At 44.6% G+C, this 27,641-nt stretch overlaps 1 protein-coding gene across 2 annotated transcripts; it reads right to left on the reverse strand.

The window, feature by feature from the left end:
- Positions 1 to 652: 652 nt before the first annotated feature.
- Positions 653 to 26,568, reverse strand: TFAP2B (transcription factor AP-2 beta). Of its 2 annotated transcripts, XM_081039003.1 has the most exons (8): positions 26,223 to 26,409; positions 23,073 to 23,099; positions 21,379 to 21,837; positions 16,566 to 16,626; positions 8,813 to 9,032; positions 7,037 to 7,155; positions 4,739 to 4,880; positions 653 to 1,859 (listed from the first exon to the last, which is right to left on the reverse strand). In XM_081039003.1, exons 1-8 carry the CDS (start codon positions 26,301 to 26,303, stop codon positions 1,559 to 1,561), a joined length of 1,410 nt encoding a protein of 469 aa, XP_080895129.1. In that variant the 5' UTR covers positions 26,304 to 26,409; the 3' UTR covers positions 653 to 1,558. The 2 variants fall into 2 exon arrangements, with proteins under 2 accessions (XP_080895129.1, XP_080895130.1); XM_081039004.1 differs by lacking the exon at positions 23,073 to 23,099 and having other exon boundaries at positions 26,223 to 26,568.
- Positions 26,569 to 27,641: the final 1,073 nt, after the last annotated feature.

A 27,641-nucleotide genomic window follows, 5' to 3' on the forward strand; every position in this document is an offset into this window, starting at 1 on the left:
CCCAATGTATCCAGACAGTAAAATTCAAAGCTGAAATACATCTCCTTTCACTTTGCATTATTTTACCATTATATGCCCAAACAAGTGCACGTCTGGGAGGGGAAAACAATGCCTCATTCATAAAGCATCTTGTAAGCAAGCAAATTGTTGCTGAAACATGGGCGCTTGCACCACACTCCTTCCCACGACCACTCCCAAAGCTGCTTCTTTCCCCGCTAAAACAGCTGTCACCAGGGCCCAAGAAATCCATTTTAAAGGCAGGGCAATGCTGTTATAATACTGGGCTCCAAGAACCCTTACTCTTCTCCCCTAAAATTCAGTTTGCAGCTCCACCGTCCCCCAGAATTCCGTGTTATTTGTTAGCAACTAGACTCAAAGCTGCTTCAGTCTCTTATTGGCCACTTTCTAAACCATTCCCTTTGAGCTTCTTTAAAGAAGTGCACCTGCAGAATTCTGACACACAGGCTTTGATTAAAAAGGGATCGGATTTTTTTTTTCTCTGTACCTTATAGATTGTGTAGGAAGCCCCAGTCCTCTTTGAAGAAGCTCATAAACCATGCGGGCAAAGCTTTGGAAAACAGAAGAGAATGAAATGGTACATACCCCTCCGAAGGAATTACATACTAATCAACGTATTCATATTTTTTTTTTTACTATTCTTAAAATTGGTAGATGACACAATTATAACAAATGCAAGATTTTCTGTATGCAGATGCTGGCAAGGCTGAGCACTAGTAACATTTCTTAAAGGAACTGATGATGAGTCTGAATCAACGTATTGGTCCGGATTTTCCTCTGCTCGGCCGGCCCACGCCAAAAGCTGCAAGTTGCAGCCACCGCCCGCACCTCCGCGGCCCTCCCGCCCCGCCCGCCCTCGCCCTCCCTAAGTACGCAAACCGCCCGGGAGCTGGCCACCGGTGAGTCTAAAACGCAGGGCCGGACTGGGCGGGGCGGGGGGGGGCGGTGACTGAGGGGATCGAAACACAACGCAAAAGGGCTAACCACACTCGTGTTCATCCCGGATGATTCCCGTGACAGCTGGAGGAAGGGAGGGCAACGTAGAAAAGGGTGGTTGGGAGAGAGATGAGTTGAGGGGGAAGGGCGGGGACTGCGAGGCAGTTTCCTAAAAAAATATTAAAAATTAAGAAGTTCGTGCGTCTCAGTCAACCAGCTGTCAAAGCACTGACAGCAACAGTTTCTCCGATTTTCTTCCAATAAGTTAGCGTTTTTTCATGTTTAGTCTTATGTTTTATTTTCCAAATGAGGGGGGAAAACAATGGTTTTCTTTTATTATCAGTATTACTAAGCTCGAAAGAACCGAAGTGGAAAATCCGGACGGTTGTCTCCAAGTGTATCTTGAAATAGACACTGAGAACCGATATTGTTGCTCCGTTGTATGCCTCAGTTTTTAAGTTACTTAGCTTTTTTTGTTTTAATTTTGATTGTATGTGTATTCTACCTAATATAATTCTTCCAAAGCCAATCCAATATTTTAAAGCTAAAATTATTTTTTTTCTGTTTTCCTTTTGTATTTAAAACTTTTTTTTGTTTTAATTTTTCATTTCCTGTGTTTCTCCTCCTTGTCGCCAGTTTTACTACCTGGGCCTTCCCCAGACGTGTGCCTGTTAGTGGTGGTGTTGTTCAAGAACATCTTGTCCATGCCTTTGAGCGCTTCGGTGAGATAGTTCTGCAGGGCCGTGAGCGCGGCGCAAATGGCCGGGGCGCCGAAGCCGTGCGTGATGAGGCTGAAGTGCGTGAGGCAGCTCTGGATTCCGGGCTCCAGGATGGGGCTGGGCCGGCTGTTCCCGATCGGCGTCCTGTCCTGGGCCAACAGATCCGTAAATTCTTTACAGAGTTGCCTGCAAAGGGGTGTGAGAGGAACAATAAAATCATCCTTAGTGGCATTGGCATTGGCATTAGAAAGAAGACGCTCACACAAGCCCAGAGGCACCCAGTCGCCGTAGAGCCGGAGAGCCAGGATAATGTGAGCGATTCCGCTCTGTTTCCTTTCTCAGCGCTCGCCCTTCTAGAGCAGCTGGGACTGGAAAAAAAGCAGGGGTGGGGAGGTTATGCATCCCTTTCATCCCAAAGCCTGGCTTTTTCCCCCCCTTCCAGTCTTTCCTCCTTCATTCTGACCGCTTAAAATCTGCTTTGGGAAATCCACTAGGCTTTAACGTTTGATTTTTGAATATTCAGTAATGTTTAGCTCTCACCTGGCAGTTCTTTTAAAAGCCCTTTTCCCCTCCTCCCTCCTGCCTCTCCAACCTCTTGGTGATCAAGCTCAAAAAGCCCTGAAAGATTTAGGCCCCTCGGCCACAAGCCTGTCCCTGGTACAGGAGCAGATTGCTGGAGCCTTGCATGGCCCAGGGCAAGCAACTGTTTATTACAGAAGAGAATGCTGATTTCATTCAAGGCAAAAATCTGTTTACCTGCAGTATTTCGGAAGGGAGGTTTTTCTCCACCCCACCCCACCCCTTATTTTTTTCTTTCCATTGTAGGCGACTGAAAAATCTTTGTACAACAGGATTTTGTCAATATAAAAGGATTCCTACATTGTTTAAATAAAATCTAAGGTAGATGGTTAAGACACTGGGGAGGGTAGATTTTTATTTGTTGAAGGTTTTTTTATTATTATTATTTCCTCAAGGCACCTACAATTTAGAGAAATCTCCCAGCCTTAGGAATCCTGTGGGCCTAACTATGGATTGAGCTTATTTGAGAAATTTTTAATATAGAGGTGGACAGGAGGGTTTTAGCCCGGAAGGGCCAATGGCTTGGCTCTGCAGGCAGTCAGAGGCCATCCCAGACTTTCAGACTAGCAGACTTACCCACTCAACCTGCCTCTACTCTGTCTGTGGTGGGTGGTGAGAAATGAAAACTATGAAATTCCAGTCCCGGGCCATTTGGGGATGGTCTGACATTTGTAGACATCTGGTCTGGCCAACAGGTAAACAGGGCAGGTATCTGGAGGCCAATGTGTGTGACCCTCGGGCATCCTTTCCCAGGGGATTACTCCCAGGAGTAATGGCTAACCTAGATAGTAAATACCTCCTCCCCCCACATGCAGCAGCTAACAGGTTTTTGTTTTTAAGGCTGGTGGGTAGAGAACACAAACAGGCATCCTCTCTCTACCTACTCTACTGGTTTCTCCATTCGAAATGCATACATATCTCCTCACACCCACGAAGAAACAGGTAACAGTTATGACTTCAATAGGCAGTTCTTAAGCCAAAGGTTCCTCAGAATCATCTGTGGGGTTCAAATGCACACATCCTGGCCTCCACCCTCACTGATTCCAATTCCTTGAGGATAGGTCCAGGAATAAATATCTGTAAAGCTCCCCATATGATTCTGATACTCACAACCAAGTTAAGAAGTGCTGGCCTAAGAGAAATCACAAGGCTTCAAGGGGGGAAGTTACAAGCATTCCTTTGGGAAATGCCAGAGTCCTTTGCGGAGTCCTGTTATCTAATTTACAGAGTTTGGTTTTATTTTTTTCCCCAAAGTACCTTTATTCTTTTATAAAGCACCAACTGATCTCCTGCCACCAGACACCAGGGCAAGGAGAAGGAGGGCAATTTACTGACAAAGATCTATTATATTGTTAGTTGTTAAGAAAACCTTCTAAAAAGAGGGTAGGTGCCAGGATTTGATTGTTGGAAGAGATGGTTAAAGTCTTTCCTTAAGTTTGTACTCATTACCGAAGTGCCAAAAAGGAAATTCTGAACTAAAGAGAACAAATGCTTAAAAGTCAAACATTTTAAATCTTCAAAGCCCAAACCAAGGTCTGTAAGCAATTAAAGTTCTGGGACATTAATATTTTTTGACCCTGCGGAAAGGGGCAATCAAATTCCAATCACGTCTCAAAAACATCTGGACAAATTTGAGCAAATGATTTTTCAGCCTTCCATATATTTCTTTAAATTACGCTGTCAACGGAACAAACCGCGTCCTCGAGCACTAAATAAATGAGCGCCGCTGTTTGGGCCGCGCCTGCGAGAGAAACGAGCGGGCGCACGCAGCGCCGCCCACTGCAGGCCTGAGACGGCCATAAAACACCAACAATATGACACGGAAGCCAAAGACAGGAGTAAATCAAATAAATAGAAAACCCACTGTAAAAGTTCAAATGAGCTCTAGACCTAAATTTAGCCAGAGATTTACTATTTTCCCCTCTGGAGTTGTAGTAAATTTTACGTCTGTGGACGATGCCAAACAGCAACGTTGGAAAGAAAGTAATTAGGGCTGCGGGTAGAGATGGGCACACGTGGGTGACATACAGACACCCGAAGCAGCACACGTGGCTGTGTGGCTATGACAGGGAGAGGTGACAGTCTGGCAGAAACAGACATTTAGGGATCCAGGGAAGAACTGGAACAAGGAGCCAGCCACCTGGAAAAGATATGCCTGGCATCCCCAGGTTTGGGGAAGAGAACTGTAAAAAGCCTGGATTCAAATTCATAAAGCCATTTTCCACCCCACCCCAGCCCCCCCACGTTCGAAATAGAGAAGAGACAGAGACAAACCCACAACCTATAATCTATTCTGGGGGTAGGTGGGGCGGGTGGGGAGAAGAGGGACAGCTGGCAGAGCAGGGAAGGCTTTCTAGCCAGCAATGAACAGGTTGCAAATGCTACTTCTGCCACGGAAGAAATCTGCATTTTGCTCCGCACCATCTCCTCCCAAGCCAGGTGGGTAGGAGGAATCAGGGATGAAACCCAGGGTTTGGGACACTCACTTGGTGGCCAGCAGCATATTCTTTCGGGAGTGCAGGTCACTGGGGTCCGTGTGCTGCCGGTTCAAATACTCAGAAACAGCTTTGGCAGGAAACTCTGTTTCGCAGATGTATCCAAAGTCCCGAGCTAAGTGAACAGCTTCTCCTGAAAAGACAGCAGCAGAGGTTAATAATCAGCACCGAGTCCCTAATCATCCCAGAGCAGGAGATACACCCTGGTCAACTCTTGTCATTTACAGAAGAGGCCAGCTGTTCAGAGGCAAAAGCAAAGGTGAGACAGATGCCCTAAGTAAAAATGATTTTCAGGCTGTAATTAAAATCGACAAAACAAACTTTGCTCCCGCAGCTCTTTCCAGCCTCTCCCGGATCATTCTTCCAGTCAAATCCTCCTAGACATTCCCTGGATAGCTTCAGGTCTCCCCGAACTCCATGCTTTGTCTTAAAGGAAAACTGGGCCGACATATTCTGGAGACACCTTACAAATGCATCTAGACAGTAGGCTGGATATTCAAGCCAGATTCCCCTCTTCTTAGTAGCATCTGCTGTACTCGCTTTAAATTTAAAAGTTTTCCTGTCTTTTCTGTTATCTTTTGTAATCTTCCTCTAATTAGGAAAAATCTCTTATTAATAACTAATATTTACAAATATAAATAAATCAATATGGGCATATGTCCACATATATTAAAGAATGTGTGTAAAATATGCATGGAATGAATATTTCTATCCAGCAAGGAAATATTTATTCTCCTTGTCAGTTTCCAGCTAGTTAGGTTTCAGGTTTCTCCTCTTCAGAGGTTCCAGTCATCATCCTACCGAAGGACTTTCTGCCGCACAAAGATGACACAGGAGCTGGACATCTGAGAAAGTCCTCAGCGTATGTGGAAGCCTCTCTTGAATAAAGCATTATTACCCTTTAAAGCACAGCCTTAGGGGTTTGAGGGAAGATCCTGAACATGAAGAAGAAATACGGTGAATTATCTCAGAGCTACATTATTTTTTAAGGACCATGTCTTACTTTCGATCAGCATTATTATAGTAACAACAAAAAATTTCAGACACGATGCTTACAACGATTCATAAAACTGGAAAACTGCCAACCAAATATTGGAATTTCAGTGAGTTTTCCAGTTTCCTCCCTTCTCCACCCAAATCCCTGTCTTGGGCTGAGATTACCTTGCCTGCTTTTCAAAATGAGGATTGTGATATTAGCAATTCCCTGAAGGGCAAAAAGTAAAAGCCCCAGGCTAAGAGTCAACCAGTAATAAGTGTGGTCTGGATATTCGGTGACTGCTGCCCCTGGAGGGTAAGTTTGGCCAGGTAACTTGCATTAAAGCTGCAAAAGTGCAATCCCTCTAAATGTGATGACTTTATGGTTGCTGCTTAAATATTCTAAGGTCCCCTCCTCCAAAAACCAACTCCCCACAGGACTGTCATAATATCACACCCATGAAAAACAGAAGAAAAAAGCTACCTGTTAGAATCTAGAGAAAATTCTACACCTTCCTCCATGAGGACCATCTGGCTGTATTTCTTATCCTTTCCCCATCCCACAAATTCAACTGAGATCCTCTTCTTCTAGACTGTAGAAGACCCTCTTTATTACATATCATAAATATCATCCCCAAATGATGAGCAAGTTATAATGTGCATGTTGTAATTATGTCCCTGTAATTCACAACTGATGAATCTTACGTTGAAGATTATACCTGACTCCCCTCCATGTTTCCTCACCCCCACTCCAACCCATTTTCTCTTACGCATCCTTGACCTTACCAAGCTACAGTTCAGTAACAATAAGTCCCATGTAAACAACAGGAGATGGGGCCTTGGGAGGGACATGAGTTTTAAAATAACCGTTAGGGATTTTTAATGTAATAATAGTTTCATAAATAGACAATGTGTTTTCTACTACTGATTCAGAGGTAAAATCTGGGAAGGAGAAAGGATACAGAATGGATTGCTGCTTACAATTACTCTTGCAAGAGTTCATACAGAGGGTGTTTAAGATCCTGTGTCCTACACCTGCTGGCAGAGGTGACCCTTGCACTGACTTGGAGGCTGGATCTGAGCACTTTTCACAGCATAGGGACCCTCATACAGGTCCCCTGGCCTCTCCACAATTGCTAGCTCCCTCTAAGTAAAAAGACCTTTGAACTTCTCTCAGGCAGTCGCTTGACATCCACTCATAAGGGCACAACAATTGCAATGATTTCCAGTTAATCATGAAATGTGTAAAATGTCAGCCTTCAGCCGATAGTTAAGCTCAGCCACTTCGTGAAATGGCCACACCATCTTGCTTACCTTCCACCAGGGAGGTGAGTAACGTGACATTTGCTGCTTTGCGCCTGCCCGCGGGTAAATTCAAACCGATTTTTTCTAGCCTTTCTCGCAAAGATCTCCCCCCATTTTTCGATTTGGCTCTGAAATTGCAAGAATTAACATTCTGATTAACCTCAGAGTGTTCCTGAAACAAAGTTTAGACTTAGCAATCTAAAGCCCAGTGGAGCTTGAAGAAGTTTTAACTTGAGGTTACCACATTCCCGCCCCCCCCCCTTCCTTTTGGTTATTTGCTGATAGTTTGCTGAGGTTTGCTTAATTTCTGCAATACAGAGCATTAAAAAAAGAGTCTTTTTTTTTTAATCTCCTGAGAAAAGAAATCATACCAGATGGGAATAATTAGGGTGTAGGTTGTTTGTCTAGGGAAGGTAGAAGTTGCGTGTACACACACACAAACACACACACACACACACACACACAAGCTCTTTCCTTGTCATGGAGCCAGTTAGATGAGCAGAAACTGGGCAAGCACAACCCTGCAGAAAAGAGGAAAGAACTGCGTGGTTCAGAGAGGAGAAGGCACTAGCTGAAACAGGTGGGCTTTGCAAGGAAGGGGTCAAGAGTCCTTGTAATATGGAGTTGGGTTAAAGGGGAAGGAAGGCTGAAACATGAAACTAATGATGATGGTAATCATAATTACAGTAAAACTAACACTTTAGGGAGTTTAGTTATGTGATAAGCACTTTATATTGATTATCTCACTAAATCTCATAGCAAGTTTTAAACACACTCACACACGCTCAATGCCTGGGGGTGGCTGAAACGTCCACAGGCTGGGGTTCACAGAACTCACTTGAAAACTGAACCAAAGTAGAGCTAAGAGGATTCAAAGGGAGAAAAGTCCCTGGGTTACACCCTCCCAAGGTGCTCCCTGTATGTGCTAAGGTCTGGGCAAAAATACAAGAAAAAACCCAGTTACTCTGACCTCTCTTGCTGTACTTGTTCACACAGACACTTTTAGGAAAGAAGGGGATTTTTCAACCCCCTAAATAGGCTAACTTGGAAAGTTCATTTCATGCAATGTCACCTTCATATCAGGGACACTACCAAAGGGTTCAGGCATTGGCAGGGACTTTGGGGGAGACTTTAAATCTTAAGATAAAAGCCATCCGTACCCCATTTTTCACAAGGAGTCTGTGGATTATCTTTCTCCAATTCTGGGGAGCGTCTGAATGGCTCCGAAAAACTATTAATAATTCTAAAGTGGTATCGTTGTTATTATTGGAGATGGTGTTACTTGAAGAAAAGAGGTCACAGTCTAGAACAGAGTTTTTCAATCTGTGAGGATCAATGCATTAGTGGGTCGTGAACAACTCAGCCGCCAACTGCATTTTCAAACAAAACAGGTATCGGAGTACAGGTCAGGTACGAAGGGAGTTACTTGGTGAAACTTCTGTTTTAGACAAGTGTGTATAGATAGCTTCCAGGTCTCACTCAAGCTACTGAGTACCCTATAACTGTGCTGGGGGTAGGAGGGAGCGGGACGCTGGGCACCGGGAAGGAAAAAGGTAAGGTTCCCAGGATCGAAGCACCGGTGCGAGAGGAGGTGCCAGCCTGCTGCGCGTGGGTCCCACGGGGCGGTGTTTGCACGCGGGCCTGAGCACGTGGCGGCCCCGGCTCCCCGCACGCTCTGCGGGCCAGCCGCCCGGTTGCTAGGCAACCGCGTCAGCTTCCCTTTCGTTTCCACGCGAACCCCTCCCCCACCCCATAAATACTGCTTGGGTGGGGGTAGCGGTTTACCTTCTGAGGACGCCGCCGAGGAGAGACGCGTTGAGGCATTCAGGGGGTGAAAGCCGTCTCTGAACTTCCCCCACAGTTACTTTGTACTTTGAAGTTGAACTGAGCAGAGACAAACGGCCCGGGACCGAGCAAAACACCTCGCCAGTGTTGACGGACATGCCTCCGAGGAAGCCATCTTTATTCATCATCAGAGAAGTTACAGATTTGGGAGGAACCGGAACTAGAGAGAAAAAAATAAATATGCCATAAAGGTGACCGGGTTTCGATCCTGGTGACCGGCTGATAGAATGTGTCGGTGCGTGCGCAGGGGCCAGGCCACAGGACAGGCGCCAAGTGGAAAGCTGGAGGAGGAAGTGTTTGTTCCAGTGGGGCTGCGGTGCGTTCAGAGCACTGTGTACAAACAAATGGAAAAGGCATCACTTCTCTGGAAATTTACCCCATGTGTGTAGACATATGAATGTCGCTGGCCACAGGCCTGCTCACTACAACGAATCAATAAACATGCAACCAAGATTTGGATTGTGTTATATATGAAACCCTGCAACTCCCATTCCATCACATTCTGGCTGTGTAACCTTAGACATTTCATTGAACCTCTCTGAATCTTAGTTTCCTCATGTGTTTCCTGAAGATAATAATCACATTTGGTGCTGAAGTCTGTAGGTGATTATCGCTATGGATGATATAAAATGGAAACATCAATGGTCTTTATGGGAACTCCACCCTCCTCTTGGACTCAGATCATGGTCATCACTGGAGAGGATCAGGAGTGTGGGCCCCATCAGATGCTGTACTCAAAAACAGCCAAGTAATTCTATTAAGCTGGGGAGTTGGACCCAAAAGAGCTGCTCGTTTCTCTAAAGTGGATCCCATTCTTTCTTATATCATAAGGGATTCACTTAGAAATGAACCCAAATGCTCCTTTCCAGTTAAAGCAATTTCTCAGTGACATGAATTTTGTTTACAAATTAACGTAAAGCACCGGCTGGTGATTGTTTGCAGCAGTTATGATTTACAACAGGTGCCCTGATCAATCAACCAATCACTCTAATTCATATGAGCTGCGGTCTTGCCTTGCCCCAGTTGTTTCATTTTGGCAAGTAATTGATAACAAACCGCACTCAAGGTATGTTTTATGCAGAAGTTAATAAGAGCTGACAGCTGGTTGCCACTGCTACCAAGGCGCACTCCTTCTCTCCAGCCTGTATTTTTGTTTAATTGTGTTTCAGTGTCATCTGCACCTCAGGAAGAGGCAGGTCTCAGTAGAACCAGAAGGATGGGAATGAGTAACAGTGAATAGTCAACCTCCCAGTTCCTTGGCAGTCTTGCTTCCTTGGATGTCTACGCTGCTAAAGCCCCCCCCCCCTTTTTTTCCTGCAGGCTCTAAAAGGCACTGGGCAGGCAACTTCTCCTGACTTTCCCTACACCTTAGCATCTTCCATTGGGAAATGAAGCCCCTAAATCTTCAAACAGTATTTGTTGAACACCAGTGCAGGGGATTTATTGAAACGTGTATCTGGCATGAAGAAGGAGGCTTCCATTTCCCCACATTAATAAGGACTCTGTCTCACCTGTAATCCTGGTAGCAGAAAGATATGCTCTTTCTACCATCTGGAGCATAGAACCCTATATTGTCAAACAAGTTGCATAATCTCCCTTGTATAGGACAGGCTAACCAACACTGAGTATTTTTGTAACAGCTTATTCTCTGTACCACAGATTCTAGCATGCAGAGCTCCATGATTCTTCAGAGACTCCTAAAAGCCAGTTAGGTCCCACATCTTTTATTTACTATGAATTGCATTCAGCCCTTTACAAACACCTTGCAGAAAAGGGCTTTCCTAGGGGAGTGGATAGGGAGACTGAAGCATTCCCTTTTGCTACTGCTTAGTAGACATTTTAGGACTTCAGGCTCTGTCCACAGAGTCCAAGACCTTATTCCAGGCAGAGATGAATGATATTAGGTAACAGAGTGGATCTTCTGCACTGACATGGTGGTGGTGAGTTACAGAGGGGACTGCTTCTTTCTTTCTCATTCTCCTCATCATATTCTCATCAGTGAAGCTGCTTCCCATTGGAGAGTGAACCAATAAAAAGTTAGAATGTGGGTATTAATTAAATTTGAGTAAAAGATGAAGTTAAATTCACTCTATAGACAGTAATTGGAGTGGGAACACCTATCATTTAATTCTTATACAATATCCACATCTGTTTTCAACTATCTTATTCCTCACAGCAGTCCTAATTTCCATATTTCAGATTCATATTCAAGCACTATAAACAAATAATTGATGATCATAGAATAGACATTAGATGACCTTGGAAAGTTTTTCCCCAAAATATAAATGGCCCTTTGTAATTTTAACATGGCAGGAACCATAGAAATAAATTGTATAAAAATTTCATCTTTGATACTCAACAACATTTATATATATAAATACTACTTAGGAAATATATTTTAAAAGAAAAAAACCCACTAAGCTGTAAATAGTAAGTTCAGTTCCTATTTCCCATGCTGGATAACTGAGCATGTCCTGAGGACTGGAATTTTACCTGCTTCTCTCAGTCCCAGAGGCCAAATCTCTTAAAAAGCCAGGCCTTTAGAGACACTTTATAACCTGCCCTCTAATTTCACTATTGTTAATTGCCTGATTTACCTGACAAGAGCTATTTCCTTTGGGGAATGTATATTGCTCCCTCCCACGGGCTGTACCTTCCTTTCTGCATACACATTATCACCTAAATATCACCAATCCAGTCAGCTTCTGTCAGCACACTGCTGTGGTGTGTGTGGGGTGGGGGGGGGGCGGGTGTTGTTGTGTGTTTTTTTTCCTCCATAGATGAAGACTATTTGAACAGGCATGCTTCAGATTATATTTTCTTTTCTAAATGTAAGTATCATACTCCTACCCTCTAGTCTTTCATCCTCAGGTTATAAAGCTCTCTTCCATTCTGATCTTAGCATCGGCCCCCTAGACTAGAGCCTACACATTTCTTGTCCCAACTTTCCTTTAAGTCCATAGTATTGGTATAATCTACCTTCTCCATTCTCACACCTGCTTAGCTCAGCTGATTAACCCCATATTTTATTTTTTCGGTCTTTTCCCTTCTGCTTTCCTCCAGTTTATCAATAAACTCAGAGAGCAACAGGGCCTCGGTTGATTTGTTAGTAATTATGAGCACACTGTTCCTGCTCAAGGAAGCCAGAGATGACTAAGATAGGTTTAAAGCGACAGCAGGAAATGGTAAGGAAATGGAGCATAGCAAAACTCAGCGTGAAGCTTTCAGTTCTTTACATGTTTACAATTTTCTGTGCATATATTAAAACTGGATGGTTTTTTTCCTTCAGATCTCAGTTGGATAGCATGGCCAACCTCTGGATATAACACCCACAATACTTGCTTCCCACCTCTCTTTTTCCTTGCATTATTTTAGAGAGAAGAATAAAAGGTTTAAACTCCCCGATCAATATTTCAGTACAGTGACTGGAGTTTTGTTTCAGAAAGAGAAAAGAAAACTGATTACAGAAACTATGATTCATTAGTGAACAATATAGAGCCAAAGTGTCAATAGGCTAGCTCTTAATCTGTATTCTTTAAAGTTAAGTGTGAAATTGTAGCTTTGAGATCTTTGTGTTTGACTGGAAACAGTCCCTCTGTGAATCTGAGCTCCTGGTGGGGGAGAAAGGAAGAAATAGGTTCAAGGGTAAATCCCTCTGAAAGGTACTCGGACTTAAATATGTAAACTATACCGGGAAGCCTCCAGGAAGCTGATCATTGCTTGAAATAATTACTTCTTACCAGTAGAGCACCCTTTTCCTCATACTTGCATTGTTTCTAATCTATCTGAGGGCTAAATTTTATTCCACATGTATATATAACAAGTGCATGAATGTGGGTACTGAAATCCTGGAAAGAAAAATAAAAGTATTCCCACAAAGAAAGCTGGAACATTAAAAAAAACCCTACAAACATCCAGTGTTGGCATCCTTTAGGGTCAAAATCTAAGAGGCTGGAAACTGAGTTGGTCCCACCACTTGACGTGTGGGACCTTGAAAAAGTCATTTATCTTTTGTCTGTCTGAATTTCCATACTGGAGGTAGGGGTGGTGGGGGTGTTGAAAAAGAGTGTCTAACCTTTCCAGCTTTGAAATTCTATGAACTCTGATTACTCCCTGGGTGGCTGGAATGTATGTCAGGATTCCTAGTTGAATAAATACTTATTGGGATCCAAGTCAGCTCTGGAAAGGCGAACCTTTTTGTTTGAGAGGAAACTCATACTGTTTTAGAGGCTCCGACAGACTCTCAGAGCTTTTCACTTCTTAAGTCAGAAGGAAAACTCCCAACAGAACCCATTGTAATTGAAATTGGCAAATTCTTTATTCTCCTCCACCCCAAAGAAAATCCACACCAATCAAAGTGTTTATGTGGGGAAGGGGCCAGAACTAACGGAAAAAAAAGTGAGAGAGAACGGTGGTTGAACTGAAACTAACCAAATAGGATATCCCTAAGACCAATAAAAACGCCCCACAGTCACAACATTTGAACCTTGGACTCCAGCCACGCTAGTCTTTCCAAGAAATCCCAGCATTTTTTTCCTGCTGCCTAAGGTGTCAAACCAATTGCATATTGGCCTCTGATTGCACCAAAAACTTTTTCTTAAAGCCTAGGTGAGCCTTTCTAAAGTTTGGCTGTAGGATGTTGGCAGTGATCCTTTATATTAGCTGGGTACCACCTTGCCCCCTCCCCCAACCCAGATTCCCAATCTTAATGGAACTGAGAGTTAAGAATGATTTTTTAATGTCTCGTTGGATTTTTAGACTGTTAATGTACCGAATCCTTCTCATTATTACTTTATTGATTGCTCATTGACCAGCCCCCTTCAAATCGTATTAACCACCCTCTGCCAGTTTAGATTAGGAGGGTTTAAAAAGCACCTTTCATTACTCCCCCCACTCCTGCCATGGAGTTGAGACTCCGCAGCTTAATGGGAGCTCTAATGGGGCAGCTAAGAGGAGAGGGGCCACGGTCCCTGCCGATTGCATTAATAGCTCAAAGGGGGCCAATACAGAAAATTAGCCGTAAACGAGCTCTGGAGATCTTCAAATGAAAGAGCCATTTATCACGCTGGCTACCTTCACTCCACTCGTTTGCTCTCTCTACTGGGAACAACTCATTTCCTCTTAACTAAATTACTTCAGATATGTCAGCTAAGCCCAGATAGCAAACATAACAAGAGAGTTATCCTATAATCTATGGGGTGATATCAACACGAATGAAAAATTGGACTGGTTAAATTTTAGAAGGGGGTCTTTTCATAATGAGAGAGAGAGAGAGAGAGAGAGAGAAAGAGAGAGAGAGAGAGATCCTCTATGCTTAAATCTTCTAGCTTCATAAACACAGAGTCAGAGACTCCCAAACTTGGGCCAGTTGGGGCACTTTTATTAAGGAGGTAGAATTTTAAATTTTAAAAAATATCTTTAAAAGCCCATTAGAAAATAAATTAAGCAACTGAGTCCCCTGCCAGTTGTTGAAATTTACAATATTTAGTTCAGAAAACTTTCTCACCTCTTTTATGAAATTAATCTCTTGGAGACATGCCTCAGAAAGGTGGGATAAGGGAAAAAGATGGGAGACCAGAGAACAGGGAAGGAGCTAATGAATCCATAACCATATTTTAAGTGGTTCACAACAATTTAGAAAAATAAATCAACCACTTATTCCTATTTTGCCTATGGCTCTCTAAAGATAAAACGATGATATTAGGATCTTTCCTTCATGTAATAAAACAAATACCTGAAATATTAAATAATGGAGTTGACCTAACACATCACATTCATAACACACCCCCTAAAACAAAGTGACTGTGGTACCACTTAGATGTTTTAAGCTGCTCATTAAAGAAAAAAAAAAAAAAAAAGCTTTTGGGGCATAAAAAGTACTCTGTTTCCAAAACGAAACCTGCAACTTTAGTCAAGATTCTCCTATTCCTGGAGAAGAAATAAGATATCCTTATAGATAAATATTCCCATTCTGCTGATAAACCTATACAAGCCCTGAAATGAATGTATCCCACATCTAAGAATATTTTCAGCTCTGTTTTGTTAGGCAAGCTAAGTTTCAAATATTTTTATTGGCCTGGCCATTAATAACATTTCTGATTGGTCCTCTGTTGGGCATGCCCCACTGCCAGCCCAAATACTGTTTCTAGGATATGAAACCCTGAGCTAAGGAGCTCTAGCTTCCCATGAAAAGGGAAGAGGAACTAAAACAAAAAACAAACAAACAAACAAAAAGTCAATGGAGAAGTGCCTCTTGTCCCTCACCCCCCATCAACCAGCAATCAACCAAAATAGAAGACACAAAAGGAAATGGTACAAGTGAGCTGTCAGCACAGTTGAAAATTTAAGCACGGAAGATACTCCAGTAGACCCAAAAGTTAGCATTAAAAACCAAAAGGATTAAAGACCACAAACCTAAAGAGAGGGAAAGACGTTTGAAGCAACACTTAAATAGTTTTGCCCCAAACCTTACTATTCTTCTTCAGGATATTACATCCCAAAGCCAAATGGCATCATTTCAAGTACAGTTTCCCCATCCCACCTCTCAAAGCCACTTTTTCTGCCTTTGTAAAAGAAGAAAATTGAGAATACCTCACCCGTTTTGGAATCCTTACTTCACAACCCTCCTACTATACCAACTTGAATCTGGATTACTTTCCAAGGCATCTTTTCATTGTTTTTGTGAATGTTATGTGGCTCTAATGAATCATAAATGACTGTAGCTAGGGATTGTTGACACCGAATATGAGGACAGGTCTTCTCCAGCATCGATAAGAAAGGGTTACTGTAGTTAAAATTGTATCTCCAAACACCAGTTCTTGCGATAATTACAGATTGTACTGTTTACACATTCAAGCTCCTAAATTTGTAGCATGTGAGTGGCATTTGGGCCTTTCGACAGCCACACTAATCGCCAAGCATTCTCTCAGTGACTGTCAGAGAAGAGGGGGAAAAATTAAGCAGCTGCAATACGCCCGAAATGAGTTATTGTAATTACATTTAATTAGTTTAATTAGTTAATTATTTTGCTTACAGCTGTACAAGAGACTGCAAACATTTGTTAATATCACATGCCCTTTAACAGTATGGGGTGATTCCACAGTCACACTAAATCATGAACGCATGTGTAGGAAGATTTAGTAATGTGCATAGGCTGTCTCAGCTTCTCAGGATGCGCATATTTAGTAACACATTTGGCACAATTAAAAGAAATAAGAAACAACTCATAAAACACACAGACCTGGGAACAAAATTACCACCAAAAAAATCAAATACAATAACAAGGAAAGAAGGAACTGTCTCAATGACATAGGGTCTAGTTAGCAAACTCCAGTTATCAATGAAATAATTATGGCACATTTTTGAAAGCAGTGTTTCCCCGCTAATTCCGTACATGATAGTAGTTAAATTATTTAAGATTGCACCCAGAATTGCTGCCAAATGTACCATGAGAAAAATGGCAATAGTCTCTATCCCTCTCTCTCTCTCTCATCCGGGTTTCTGTCTAGTTTTTCCTTCCCCCTTTTCCTTCTTCCCTATACATGTGCTTTCACCCAGACAGCCGCTGTCCTATAATTGTGAACAAACATTTGTGTCTTATAAAATAATGAATTCCCCCAAAGTGAAAACTCATCATAAGGACATGAATGCACAGGAAAACTTTGTTTACTTTTTTCGGGGGAATAATCCATACCTTTTTTTATGACAGACTGGTCCAATAGATTCATGCCGCTGTTATTGGCATCTTCAACTGACTGTGAATATAAAAACATCACTATTCAAATTGACTGGATATTAAAGAATCGCACACATAAATCATGTCATTCCAAACTGGAGTTTCTGTTATTTCCATTTATATTAATTCACAAAGGGAGGTTTTATTATTATCATTATTACCTCCAAATCGACACAGAGATGAAATTTACCCAAATTATAAATTCTTCCAATGGAAGAAGAGGAAAAAGGAAACTCCGAAAGACATCTGGGATGCAGGATTGGTTTAGTTATTATATTAAACACAGATATTACATAGACATATAAACTTTTATATTATTTGCTTTTATGAATTGTGAAAATTTGGCAACAGCTGAAAGATTTTCACCAATATTAGTAAGAGCAATTTCAGTTTTCTAGTCTGTCCCAGTGCATCTTAACCCCAGAGTCATTGTACAAATACATACGAGTTTACATCATGGGATTTTAATTAAAGTCTGCGCAATTTGGAATGGAATGCACACGTAACCCATAGGAACACGTTTGCAAAGCCAGGCCCGCACAGCCACTGCAGTCCGTACATATCCCAGTGCGCTGTGAACTTCCTGCTGTACCACAATCCCTGCGAGGAACCTGCACGATGTGCTCCCCCTCCCAACCCTGCTGCTGCTGCTGCTTCCCAGCAAGGAGCACACCTGTTAGGAAGGCTGTAACTACAGACACACAGACACACACAGGCCCGGAAGTTCCCAGTCAGAACCTAGGTAATGGCAAAGACCATTCATGTCCTGTGCCCCAGTTTCATCTCTGAGGAGTTTCCACTCTGGGTGTTGGCAACACTTCTGAGGAACTAGCTGTGGGAATGAGTTTCTAACTGTCAGGACGCACGAGCAGAGTTCTGGCTGTGCATCCCAGGGGCTCCAAAAGCCATGGAGTCCTTCCCTTACCCGCCAATGAAAATAAATGCTAGGTCTTTCGAAAACGTACAGACAGCTGTTTCCCTTGATCCACAGAAACCTAAGTTTCGACCAATTTTGTCACTCACTTTACCAAGAAGTAAAAAGCAAAGGGCTCGAGAGGTGGTGTTTCCACAGCACCTTACCACCCACTCATGGCTGCGTCCCCAGACAGGGTGTGTTCATCGCCAGGAAGAGACTCTGTACCCCAAACAAGCAACAGAGTAGAAACGAAATGATCTAATCACGGAGAGGGCCTGTCAATTTGTTTCTTTTCGTGTGTAATAGTCGCTCTTTTGTTCTCAGAAAGGTGACGAAAATTGCGATTCTCAAATAAGAGCCATGTACCAGGTTGCAACATTCTACGCACATCTTCAGAAATCCCAAAACTCTTTTAAAAAATACTTCATTGCACGTATTCGAAACTCCTCAGGAGACCCACCACGCACACGCGCGCGCGCACACTGGGCTCACGCCTTTCTGTGCTCATGTGTCTACCTACAGTGGCAACGGGTCCACACAGCACAGAAATACTCGCGTGCGTCTGTGGGCGGGCCGCCCCGCGCCCTCACCCGCGAGGACCAGGGCGCCCCCCACGCCTCACCCTCACGTCTGTGCGTAAATATGTATAGATGCCTCATCAGCGACGTGGTGTAGTTGTGGTAGTTAATGAGAAGGCTCTTGTCTGATTTTCTATCTAATTACGGCCGCCTGCTGGGTTTTTGTACAGGATATTCACGCAGCATGCTGGCGCTTAATCGTCACAGGGAGGATCGTAAAGATTTAATTAGGACTGCATGCGGAAGCGCAGAAAAACAACTCAGACTCGTAATTACTAGACTTCTTTAGTTAAAAGTGATACCAGGGGTTGCTTTAAGACACTGGGGTGTGTTTGAGTGTGTGTGTGTGTGTGTGTGTGTGCGCACACGCGCGCGCACGCACACGCGCGCGCCGGGGCTTTGGAGTTAACATCCTTAAACGTTTATACTCATGGGTGGTAGAGGTGATGAGAGGTTAGAGAGCAAAGGCTGGAAGAAGAAAAGAGGTGTTCCTGGCAGCTAAGCCAACTCCAAACTAGGTGTCATCTCACTCTTTTTTTCTCGTGCGGTTTTTGAGTTTCTAACACACTGTCCCTCCCCCTGCCCACCCCCCCCCACACACACACAATGGGTGAAATGTAGCATACCCAGAACCCAAACAGCGATTTGCTCGTTTAATAGCTCCTGTGAGTAAATTGAAATAGAAATTGACAGGGTTTTATAGTTTCATTTAAAAAATATTAGAAGCATTTGGTTAATTAGCTCTCCTCTTCTCTCACGGGTGGGGCAGTGGCCGTGTGTGTGTGTGTGTGTGTGTGTGTGTGTGTGTCTGGGTCACATAGCTACCCACAACCCTCGACCAGGTGACTACCCCTCGTTGTGAGGTCCACCGGTCTGGCAGCACCCTTGGGCTCTGTCTGGTCCACGGCTGGGGTGGGGTACAGAAGATCTGGAACACACACTAGGCCCTTGAGCTCCAACAAGTGACTGAGGTCCAGGTCCAGGCATTTTCTGGTCCCTTTTAAAGACCTGGAGCATCCAGCCCATTCCATAACTGCAGGAAACGTTGAAACTCCTATTCCTGTAACTTTAGGCCCCGTGCTACAGATCACGAAGTCGGAAGTGGAACCTCTGGATTCGGGGGGTGTCTGGTCCTAGGTACATCTCCTTCCCTTTCTTTGTCACCTGCCTTGTGTCACGTCAAGCATACCTCGGCCTCAGGATGCCTGTCATCTTGGCGAGAACTGAGCTCATCCTTGTCTGGGACCGGTATGGGGTGTATCCCCCATGACCCTTTGCACTGGGGGTCGCCCAGAGAAAGTCCCGTGGGCCTCCCCACCTCACCAGACTACCGGTTCCTTCCGGGGGAGGAACGGGGAAAAAGATGGGGTGAGGTGGGGAACACATGACGGCCGGCCTGGGCCTGCACCTTCTCTCCACCTCTGCCATCTGTGTTCCCAACCACAACAAGGACGCTTGACAAGGGTGTTCTCCCAAATGCACGCTGACCTGGCCCTGTTTTTCTCTTGTCCTTTGCATTTGGCCAAACACTCAAAACTCCTCACAATTCTGTATTTTTGAAAAACAAAACAAAACCAAAATCTAAAACACACACGCGCGCTGGGGTCCCTCTTTGGGGAGATTTCCTGGGTTCAGTCACCTGAGCCACTTGGCCTGCAGGGTGGGGGTAACACAGCCAGTGTTAGCATTGCCCACAGCAATGGTGATGAGCTGATCCACTTTCATTATCTAGCATGTTGAACAGTACTCAGAAAGGTTAATTTAAAAACTTTTCCCCCAGACACATTATCTCAATGCATTAAAAAAAAAGCAACTATTAAATATTTCCTTTTTCATATGATATTCTGAAATGAGCCATATCTCCAGACAGGGAAAGTCAAGCTCAGTTAAATTAACAAAACTGTCGTTCTTATTACTATGGGTAAATCCAGCCACAGATCAGGTGATGCCGTCATTTTTGGAAATAATAACTGCATTTCCTTTAAAACAATAAACCATCATAGGCCACGCAAGGCACCATTTGATGCTGTTACCACATTTTAACTGTTCAAAATACATTTTTTTCCAAAAAGGTAAAGAAGAAGGAATTGTACACCTTCTTCCTTTTCCCACTTCATTTTCCTTCGCTTCAGAGGTTATGTCTAAAATGAAGCATAATATATACAACTATGCCAATGAGACTGAAGTGTCAATTAAATACCTTTCAACCATATTTATCTTTTCGGGAGACTATTTAAACTAAGGAGCAAAAGGAGACCTGCTCAGAATCACCCAGACAGTTTTTAGAAATCATTTCTTTGATGTTTCATTGTTTAGTTTAACCAAGTATTCTCAACCAAATCAGGCTCCATTGTGTAGGCTGCAGATGGGATAGTGGGTGGATAGGGGGAGTGTTTTGAGCCTTTTGTTTTAAGAAATAAACACGTGATGCCTCTTTCATTGGGATGGTAGCACTGGGGAGAAGAGAGTATTAATGGAGGACTGAAGAGGGATGTAGAGAATATGGCTCCACAGTCATTTAATGGACCAAAAGGTGAAAAGAATCTCTAAAATGGTATGTGTCCTCATGGACTCCCAAATAGACGTATGGCTTGCTAGGTATCTGCCCACACGTATTCCTTTTCTCAGGTGATGAGTCTGGAACTCAATTATCTTGGAAAAGGGCTCTGCAGCTTATGGGACATTCAAAGTAATACCTGGCTTGGACAAACATAGCGGCGTGTTTTTCTTCCAATGTGCACTGTCATGCTTAACCAAGTCTTTTCAAATCCAGCAGGAACCTCTGGAACTTACAGAGGACACTGTGCCTCTAGGCTGCAGTCCCAGCCCTTAGGCTTCTGGGGCTTCACCTGCCCTGTCATCCTGCCAGGCCCACTAAGGGACGTGCATGGGGGGAGTGCATTGGGGAGGGTACCCAGCTTGCCCACACAAAGCGCAAGAGAATAGGAAGGCGTGGGTAGCTGAAGCAAGACAAACACAGCTAGCCTTGATTCTGATGATCTTAAATTATCAAACTACACTACATTTTTCTCCTTCACGATTTCATTTCTAGTGGTTCTACCGTTTATAATTGCACCTCTAGAAACCGCCACTTAGAGCCATACACGTACACGCATAAACAGTTATATAGTACCATGTCGTGTCCCGCTGGTCCTGTCCTACGGATGGATGGAAACTACCGCCCCCAAAGGAGACAGCTGCCCCACCCCCCCAGCTCGCCCCCAGCATTCGTTATGTATTTATGTATTGTCTTTTTCGTTTGTTTGTTTGTGGTTACCTGGACGTCTTCCATTCCGGGATGGCCCAGGCCGTGCAGCGAGAGACTGTCACCCATGCCTGCATCCAGGCCGTGATGTGCTGAATGCAGCAGCACGTCGGGCCGTCGGACCGAATGGTAGTCCCTCCGGGGGTCGAGGCCCGAGAGCTGGGGCAAGGCGGCCCGGGGCTGGGGCAGGAGAGAGCCGGCTTCGGAACCCACTTCTTGCCGCTGACGTTGCCCCCAGGGGTGCTGCTGGGGCTGGTGCAGTGGGTTCAGGGAGTAGGGGTCGTTGACGTGGGAGTAGGGGTCCTGGCTCTGGTGGTAGGGGAGCGGCTGGTAGGGGGGCGGGAAGTAGGGCGGCTGGAAGTCTGACGACGGAGTGTGGGACAGCGGCGGGGCGCTTGAGTAAGGTCCTTGGGACACCGAGCCCAGCTGGGAGAGCCGCGAGCTATGGCTCGGGACGCCATCGTGCCGGTCCTGGGAGCAGAGAGAGGGAGAGCGAGAGAGAACGAGAGCAAAAGAGAACGAGAGAGAGAGAGAGAGAGAGAGAGAGAGAGAGAGAGAGAGAGAGAGAGAGAGAGAGAGAGAAGAAAAAAATACAAACGACAAATGGAGAAGCCTGGCTTCCGTATGTTCTTCCCGGGACAGGGGAAGCAAGAATCCGAAACTTATACTGCCAAGTTGACTCAGAGGGCACGGGGATTCAGCAATTCCACACGCAAGGCTTTGGGGGGGGGGGGGAATCACCCACTTAACCAACATCTGAGATGCCTTCAGTTGGGAGTGCAAAGCCAGCAAAAGGAGTGAAGGTAAAATAACTGCGTGTGGAGGGAGATTCTAAATTCTTTAATTAAAAATACAGGAAGGAGTCTTACATATAATTTTTGCTCTCCTGGGTATTTTAAACTATTTTTTTGTGTAACTCTTCCAGAGGTCCAAAGCATAACAAATAAAACTTCATACTACTTGCTATTCTGCTCCTCCAGTTGAAAACCAACTTCTGCCTTGACTGGCAACCCAGCCAGCTGCCCAGGAGCGCCCCACACAACCTGATAATTCCAGGAGCTCTGAAGAGTCTGCCTGATCTGAGTTCCTAGTCACCACTCCCTCCCCAAGAGGAATTAATTTAAATAGTGTTTGATTGAAATGGATCTCATTGGAAATCATATCCTGAGCCCCTGTAAAATTGAGTTGTGGTTCACAGGAGTTATTTCTAAGGTTGCTTTTCTATATCTAAGGCTGTTCTACTCCAGGGTGTGAAAATGAAGGACCTGGGGTTGGAAGGGAGAGGAAAAAAAAAGCCCAAACAACTTATTTTTGGTCCTATCTGGAGTGGTACACTAAGTTGAAGAAGGAGGCATGTGTGAGAGGGGTGTTTAAGTTTCTCCCTCTCCTCTGTGGAAGTGCTAGGGAAAATCACCATGGTTTTTTTGAGAAATAGTCACCTAAATTTCTAAACTGCAAAGGCGAATAAAAAGTTTTTCTTTTCGGTCTCCCCCCTCCCGAGCTGACTCTTGGAGCTCAGACAGAGAACACACAATGCAGAGAGAAGCAGCTGCAGCCTCGTCCAATTATGGTGCTAAATTACCAAGCCAAAGGCGCTCAAAGGAAGACAGAGACAGAGAGAGTGAGACACGCACACAGACGGAGAGACAGAGAGACAGTGAGAGGAGGGAGCATGCAATTCTGGTACAACGTGAATCCAAACTCACCATGGATGAATAGGTGTGGACTAACATCTGGAAAAAAAAGCCTGGTTACTGCTCAAAATCAAACAATGATTTCAAAAAAAAAAAAAATCAAGGAGTCCAGCAGAGAAACGAGCTGGACACAGGAGCTGAGCTTGAGGTGTTTCCAGGACAAGCCATCAAAAAAACAACAACAAAAAAATACCCCCCCCCACCCCCAAACAAGATTGGTGCTGCCTGTCACACACAGACAGAGCTGTTCCTCGGTCTGTTGCTGTCTTTTGGGCCTTTTTTCTTCTGCCGGTCCTCGGGGCTCCAGATGCAGTCCTCTTCCACCCGAAGCTGGGCTCAGACTGCTCCGGCGCCCCTTCCTCCCTCCGCTTGCCTACACCGCCTCATAATAATTGATATTCATGACTATTAATATTACACGAGTACTTTAAAGGGAGAATGGAGGACAAATGGAGCGTGAAGCAGCAGCGAGCGCAGAGCTCCCCTACTATTGTAAATGACGTTCATTCAGTGGAGAATTACTAGATGTAATCAGACGAGGGGGCTGGCAAAGGCAGACTGGGGAAAAAGTTTAGCAGGAAAGAGGCAGAACTTCAATTAACTGAGCCGGGGACACGCGTAAAGCAGCCTCTGCTCTCTTGGACAAGGTGGTGAGGGAGAGCATCGCTGGGGGGCTGGTACAGAAAGTAGGTGTCCTTGTTCCTGGAGAGGGGCTTTCCTAATGGGAAGAATTAATCACCTTAGGTGCTTTGTGTGCAGATTTAAAAACAAAATAAAAAGGCGTTGCCTTACTTCTTGGAGGGGAGAGAAGTAAACCGGTGTGCCTGGTTGTTTACAGTGACGTTTGCAGATCTTCACTGAATATTGGAGATTATGATTATTTGTTAAAAGACATAGGTAGATGGGGGGCTTTTCGTCCCTTATGCAGCCTTCCCCTCTTTCATGCTCATAGTCTGTGATTTTTTTTTAACCACAATTTAAAATATATGCAATCAATCCTCAAGTACACTAAACTTATCCTTTCCAGGCAAAGCCAGGGGCAACAGAAAACCTTTTCGGATGTTTCAGGAACCCGTTCAACTGGCTTGACTGCCATTTCTGTTAAAGTTCAACCTTCCTCCCGACTTAAATAGGCTTCTTCTACCAGGCTGTGGGTTCTCCTATATTGTTGAGCAGAAAATTTAGGCACCTAGGAATACTTGCAATATTCTGTCTCTGTCTCTCTGTCTCTCTCCTCTCTCCCTCCCACTTTATTCTCTCCCCCTCTTCCACTCCACCCCTTCCTCTTCCTGCCTCCCTTCTTCCTTCTCTCCCTCCCTCCATTCTCATTCAGCCACTTTACTTTTCTTAATCAAAGAACGAGTTGTAGCCTGCTTACTATTTAGAACCCACTGAAACCCTCCCTGTGTATACCCCGACTTATTTACACCCTGGCCCCATCCCCTCCAGTGTCATGCCCACTTCGGCCGCTCACATTCTTTAAGGTAGTTCTAGCGCCTTCCACTTTACCATGATCCTGCTTGTTAAAGAAAGAAAGGAAGCCGAATCGAAACAAACCCCAGAAGGCGGAGTCGCGGCTCTCGGTTACAGTCAATACACAACCACAAAGAGGAAAGGAAAACCCCAGTCATTTGCAGAAAGACAAATCTATTCTCTCTCTCTCTCTCTCTCTCTCTCTCTCTCTCTCTCTCTCTCTCTCTCTCTCTCTCTCTCACACACACACACACACACACACACAACACCCCCCCCCCAAAAAAAAAAACTTAGGATTCAGGGCTGGCCAGAGCTGGGGGGCACTGGGTGCGGGCGAGCGCTGCCTGCGGGACGCAGCGGGCGAGCCCCTCCGCCCGGTAGGTCTGGGCTGGCGGCCTCGGTTGGAGCTCGCAGCCGCTCCTGTGAGCGGCTGGTTCCTAGTATCTGCAGGGCGGCTCGGGGCCGAGCTTTCCGGAGTCTTTCCGGCGCGGCAGGGTAGCGTTTACCCCACTGGCTGGGGAGCCTCTGTGCGTCCCACTGCGAGCGCTTCGTCCCACCGAGCACTGCCCGCGCTTGCCGCTCGGGACTTGGTTTCCCTTCCTCTGTCCTCTCTCCAACTTTTCCTCTTTGCCAATCTCCACTGCCCCGTCTCCAACTTCAACTTTCCCCTTCCCTAAATCCCCTTCGCCTTTCCTTTCCACTTTTCCCAAGCTTTTCTTTCTTCCCTCCCTCGACGTCTCCTCGGAGTCTTCGCTTTCCCCTCTTCCCTTTGAACCCAAGTCCGGGTCTCCGAGACCATCCCGCTCGAGGGCTGGGATCCGCGGGCCGCTGCCGGCCGTCCCTCGCTGCCCCGCCGCACACCCCTCGCCCCGCCCGGCCGCCGCTTCGCTCCGCGCCGGAGCTCAAGAGGGCATCGCGGGCGCGGCCCAGCTCCGCCGGCTGCGGGCGCCGGGGCTGCGGGCAACTTCGCCAGCGGAGGGAGACTTGCGCTAGCTCGTCTCTAGAGAACCGTGCGCAGTGAACACTGGCCGAACCTTTCGTTAAAGATGCCCAAACGTTGGGGTGTCGGAGGGTAGGTTTGGGCGCACTGACCCTCAAAAAAGCAAACCGCAAGAAAAGAGAAAATTAAAAAAAAACTTGTCTGCTACGGCTCTTTGGCTTATGCTCTGTCGACATCCATCTATCCATTTATCTACCTCCTTCTTTCTAATTTACCGTCCTCTACTTGGATCCGTTTGTTACCGATTTCAGAAATTTTACTGAAAACAAAAAAAAAATTTAAAGCCCGAATCTGTTACGAATGAGGCTTGAAAACCTAATTCTGTCCCACACTCAAAACGAGGGGAGTCTCTGCCTTTATAGCAGTCTGTTTTCTTTGCTCCCATTCAGTAGCTCTGCATTCCCCATCAGAGTCTAACGGGAGGGGGGGGGGTGTGGGGAGAAAGAGAGAAAGAAAATAAAAGAAAAAGAGAAATCTTCTAAGTTAAAGTAGTCAGATTTCAACCTTAAAGTCCTTTTTCAGAATAGCGAAGTCTCCCCAAGCCAGCTTTTCTAAAAGTTAGAGAAAGCTGAGAAAACCGACCGGAAATCTACGAGTAAATAGCTTAAAAATATATATCAGTTGGGGTGTCAAGAAGTTCAAATTCTCTATCTGCAAAGCTCTAAGATGCATCTGGGGGTGTCGCTCACCTCATAGATATCTTCGTACTTGACATTCTCCACGAGCTTCCAGAGCATGATGGCAGCCTGGTCTCTAGGAGGTGAGTGCATTCATGTGAGGAGCAGATGTCTGGCTTCTCAGGACTCCGCTGTCTGTAATGATCCATCTATAATTGGAAATGGGGGATACACACCAAATCCGACGCTCCTCTCCCATCGCAACTTATATCTGTTGTCTCAAACAATAGGCTGGAGAAGTAAGCCTCAGCAGAGAGAAAAACATTACACAGACAGGAGTTAGATGCAATCCACAGACATATATATTATAAAAATCATAAACACGTATTTACACCCAGACACCCACATTTAGTTATATAAGCACCCCTGGGTCACTGCAGAGTCTACAGACTGTAAACACGCATTTAAAGGAAAGATGGTTGTTCGGTGTGATTAATATAAATATACATTTTAAAAACCTCTATATTGAAAAGGATGAATCATTGTAGCCACTAACTAAAGTCTTTAAAATTCATAATGAGAAACCAGGGGGCCAACAGCCTCCCCCCCCCCGTTTCTATTTGGATTTTAAAAGGGGGACTATTACTGAGATTTTTCAATACAAAAACTCCTGTTCATGTTTATTCTGCAGGAGGGTATTTTGAAGCTGGATTTGGGGATTTTAAGGGTGATCTCTCTGTGTTGATGACTACACAACTTTTTTTTTTTTTTTTAAACTGTACCTCTGTCACTGTAGAACAAATAAACCAGTACACCACCGGCACCATTCTAATATTTTCTGGTCATTTTGCCCAATAGATTTGGTAACTTAAATACTGTATGAACACCTCATTCTGTACCGTTTGTCGTTTTAGGGGTTGTTTGTATGTATTTTCAACAGATTCCATGTGCCATTCTTTTCTTGGCTGGAGTCTCCATTTTATGAAGTTTTTTTTTGTTTTTCAGATGTTGGGAGCAACATACACACGCACACAATTACACCATGAGTGGATTTAGAGCCTTCTTTGCAAAGACACAGGACATTTTATATTTGCCTCTGTTGTCTATAACGTTTAAGTAGTTTTAATCATGGAGAGCCAAGAAGTGGTCCCCTAAACCTTTGGAAGGTTTAAGCAGAATGTTCTTCAAAGACAGAGTGAAAAATATTTTGGGATTGGTGGGGTTTTGTTTGTTTTGAGTGCATTTTTTCGTAGTAAGGTGATTTGTATAGTGTTTTTTTTCTTTTAAAGGACAACATAAACAACAACAAGAACAAAGTTAACCAAACCTCGAAAATGAGCGCCTTTTAAGGCACAGGGTTTTCGAATTTTATCACGAAGTGAACATTCGCCTCGTTCCTTTTTTTTTCACCCCTTGTATTTTTCTACTCTTTTTCAGGGTGCGGAAGGATCCCCACAGCCATAAGGGAAGTCCTGTGGGCGATCTCTACCC

Source organism: Rhinolophus hipposideros (assembly GCF_964194185.1).
Source record: "Rhinolophus hipposideros genome assembly, chromosome: 3".
NCBI classification, from domain to species: Eukaryota; Metazoa; Chordata; class Mammalia; order Chiroptera; family Rhinolophidae; genus Rhinolophus; species Rhinolophus hipposideros.

Coding starts and splice junctions, on each gene's coding strand:
- TFAP2B (XM_081039003.1), bottom strand. CDS start 26,303: ATGCACTCACCTCCTAGAGACCAGGCTGCCATCATGCTCTGGAAGCTC. Junction 23,100..26,222: donor AGTACGAAGATATCTATGAG/GTGAGCGACACC, acceptor TTTTTTTTCCAG/ATGTTAGTCCACACCTATTC. Junction 21,838..23,072: donor TCCACACCTATTCATCCATG/GTGAGTTTGGAT, acceptor CTCTGCTCCCAG/GACCGGCACGATGGCGTCCC.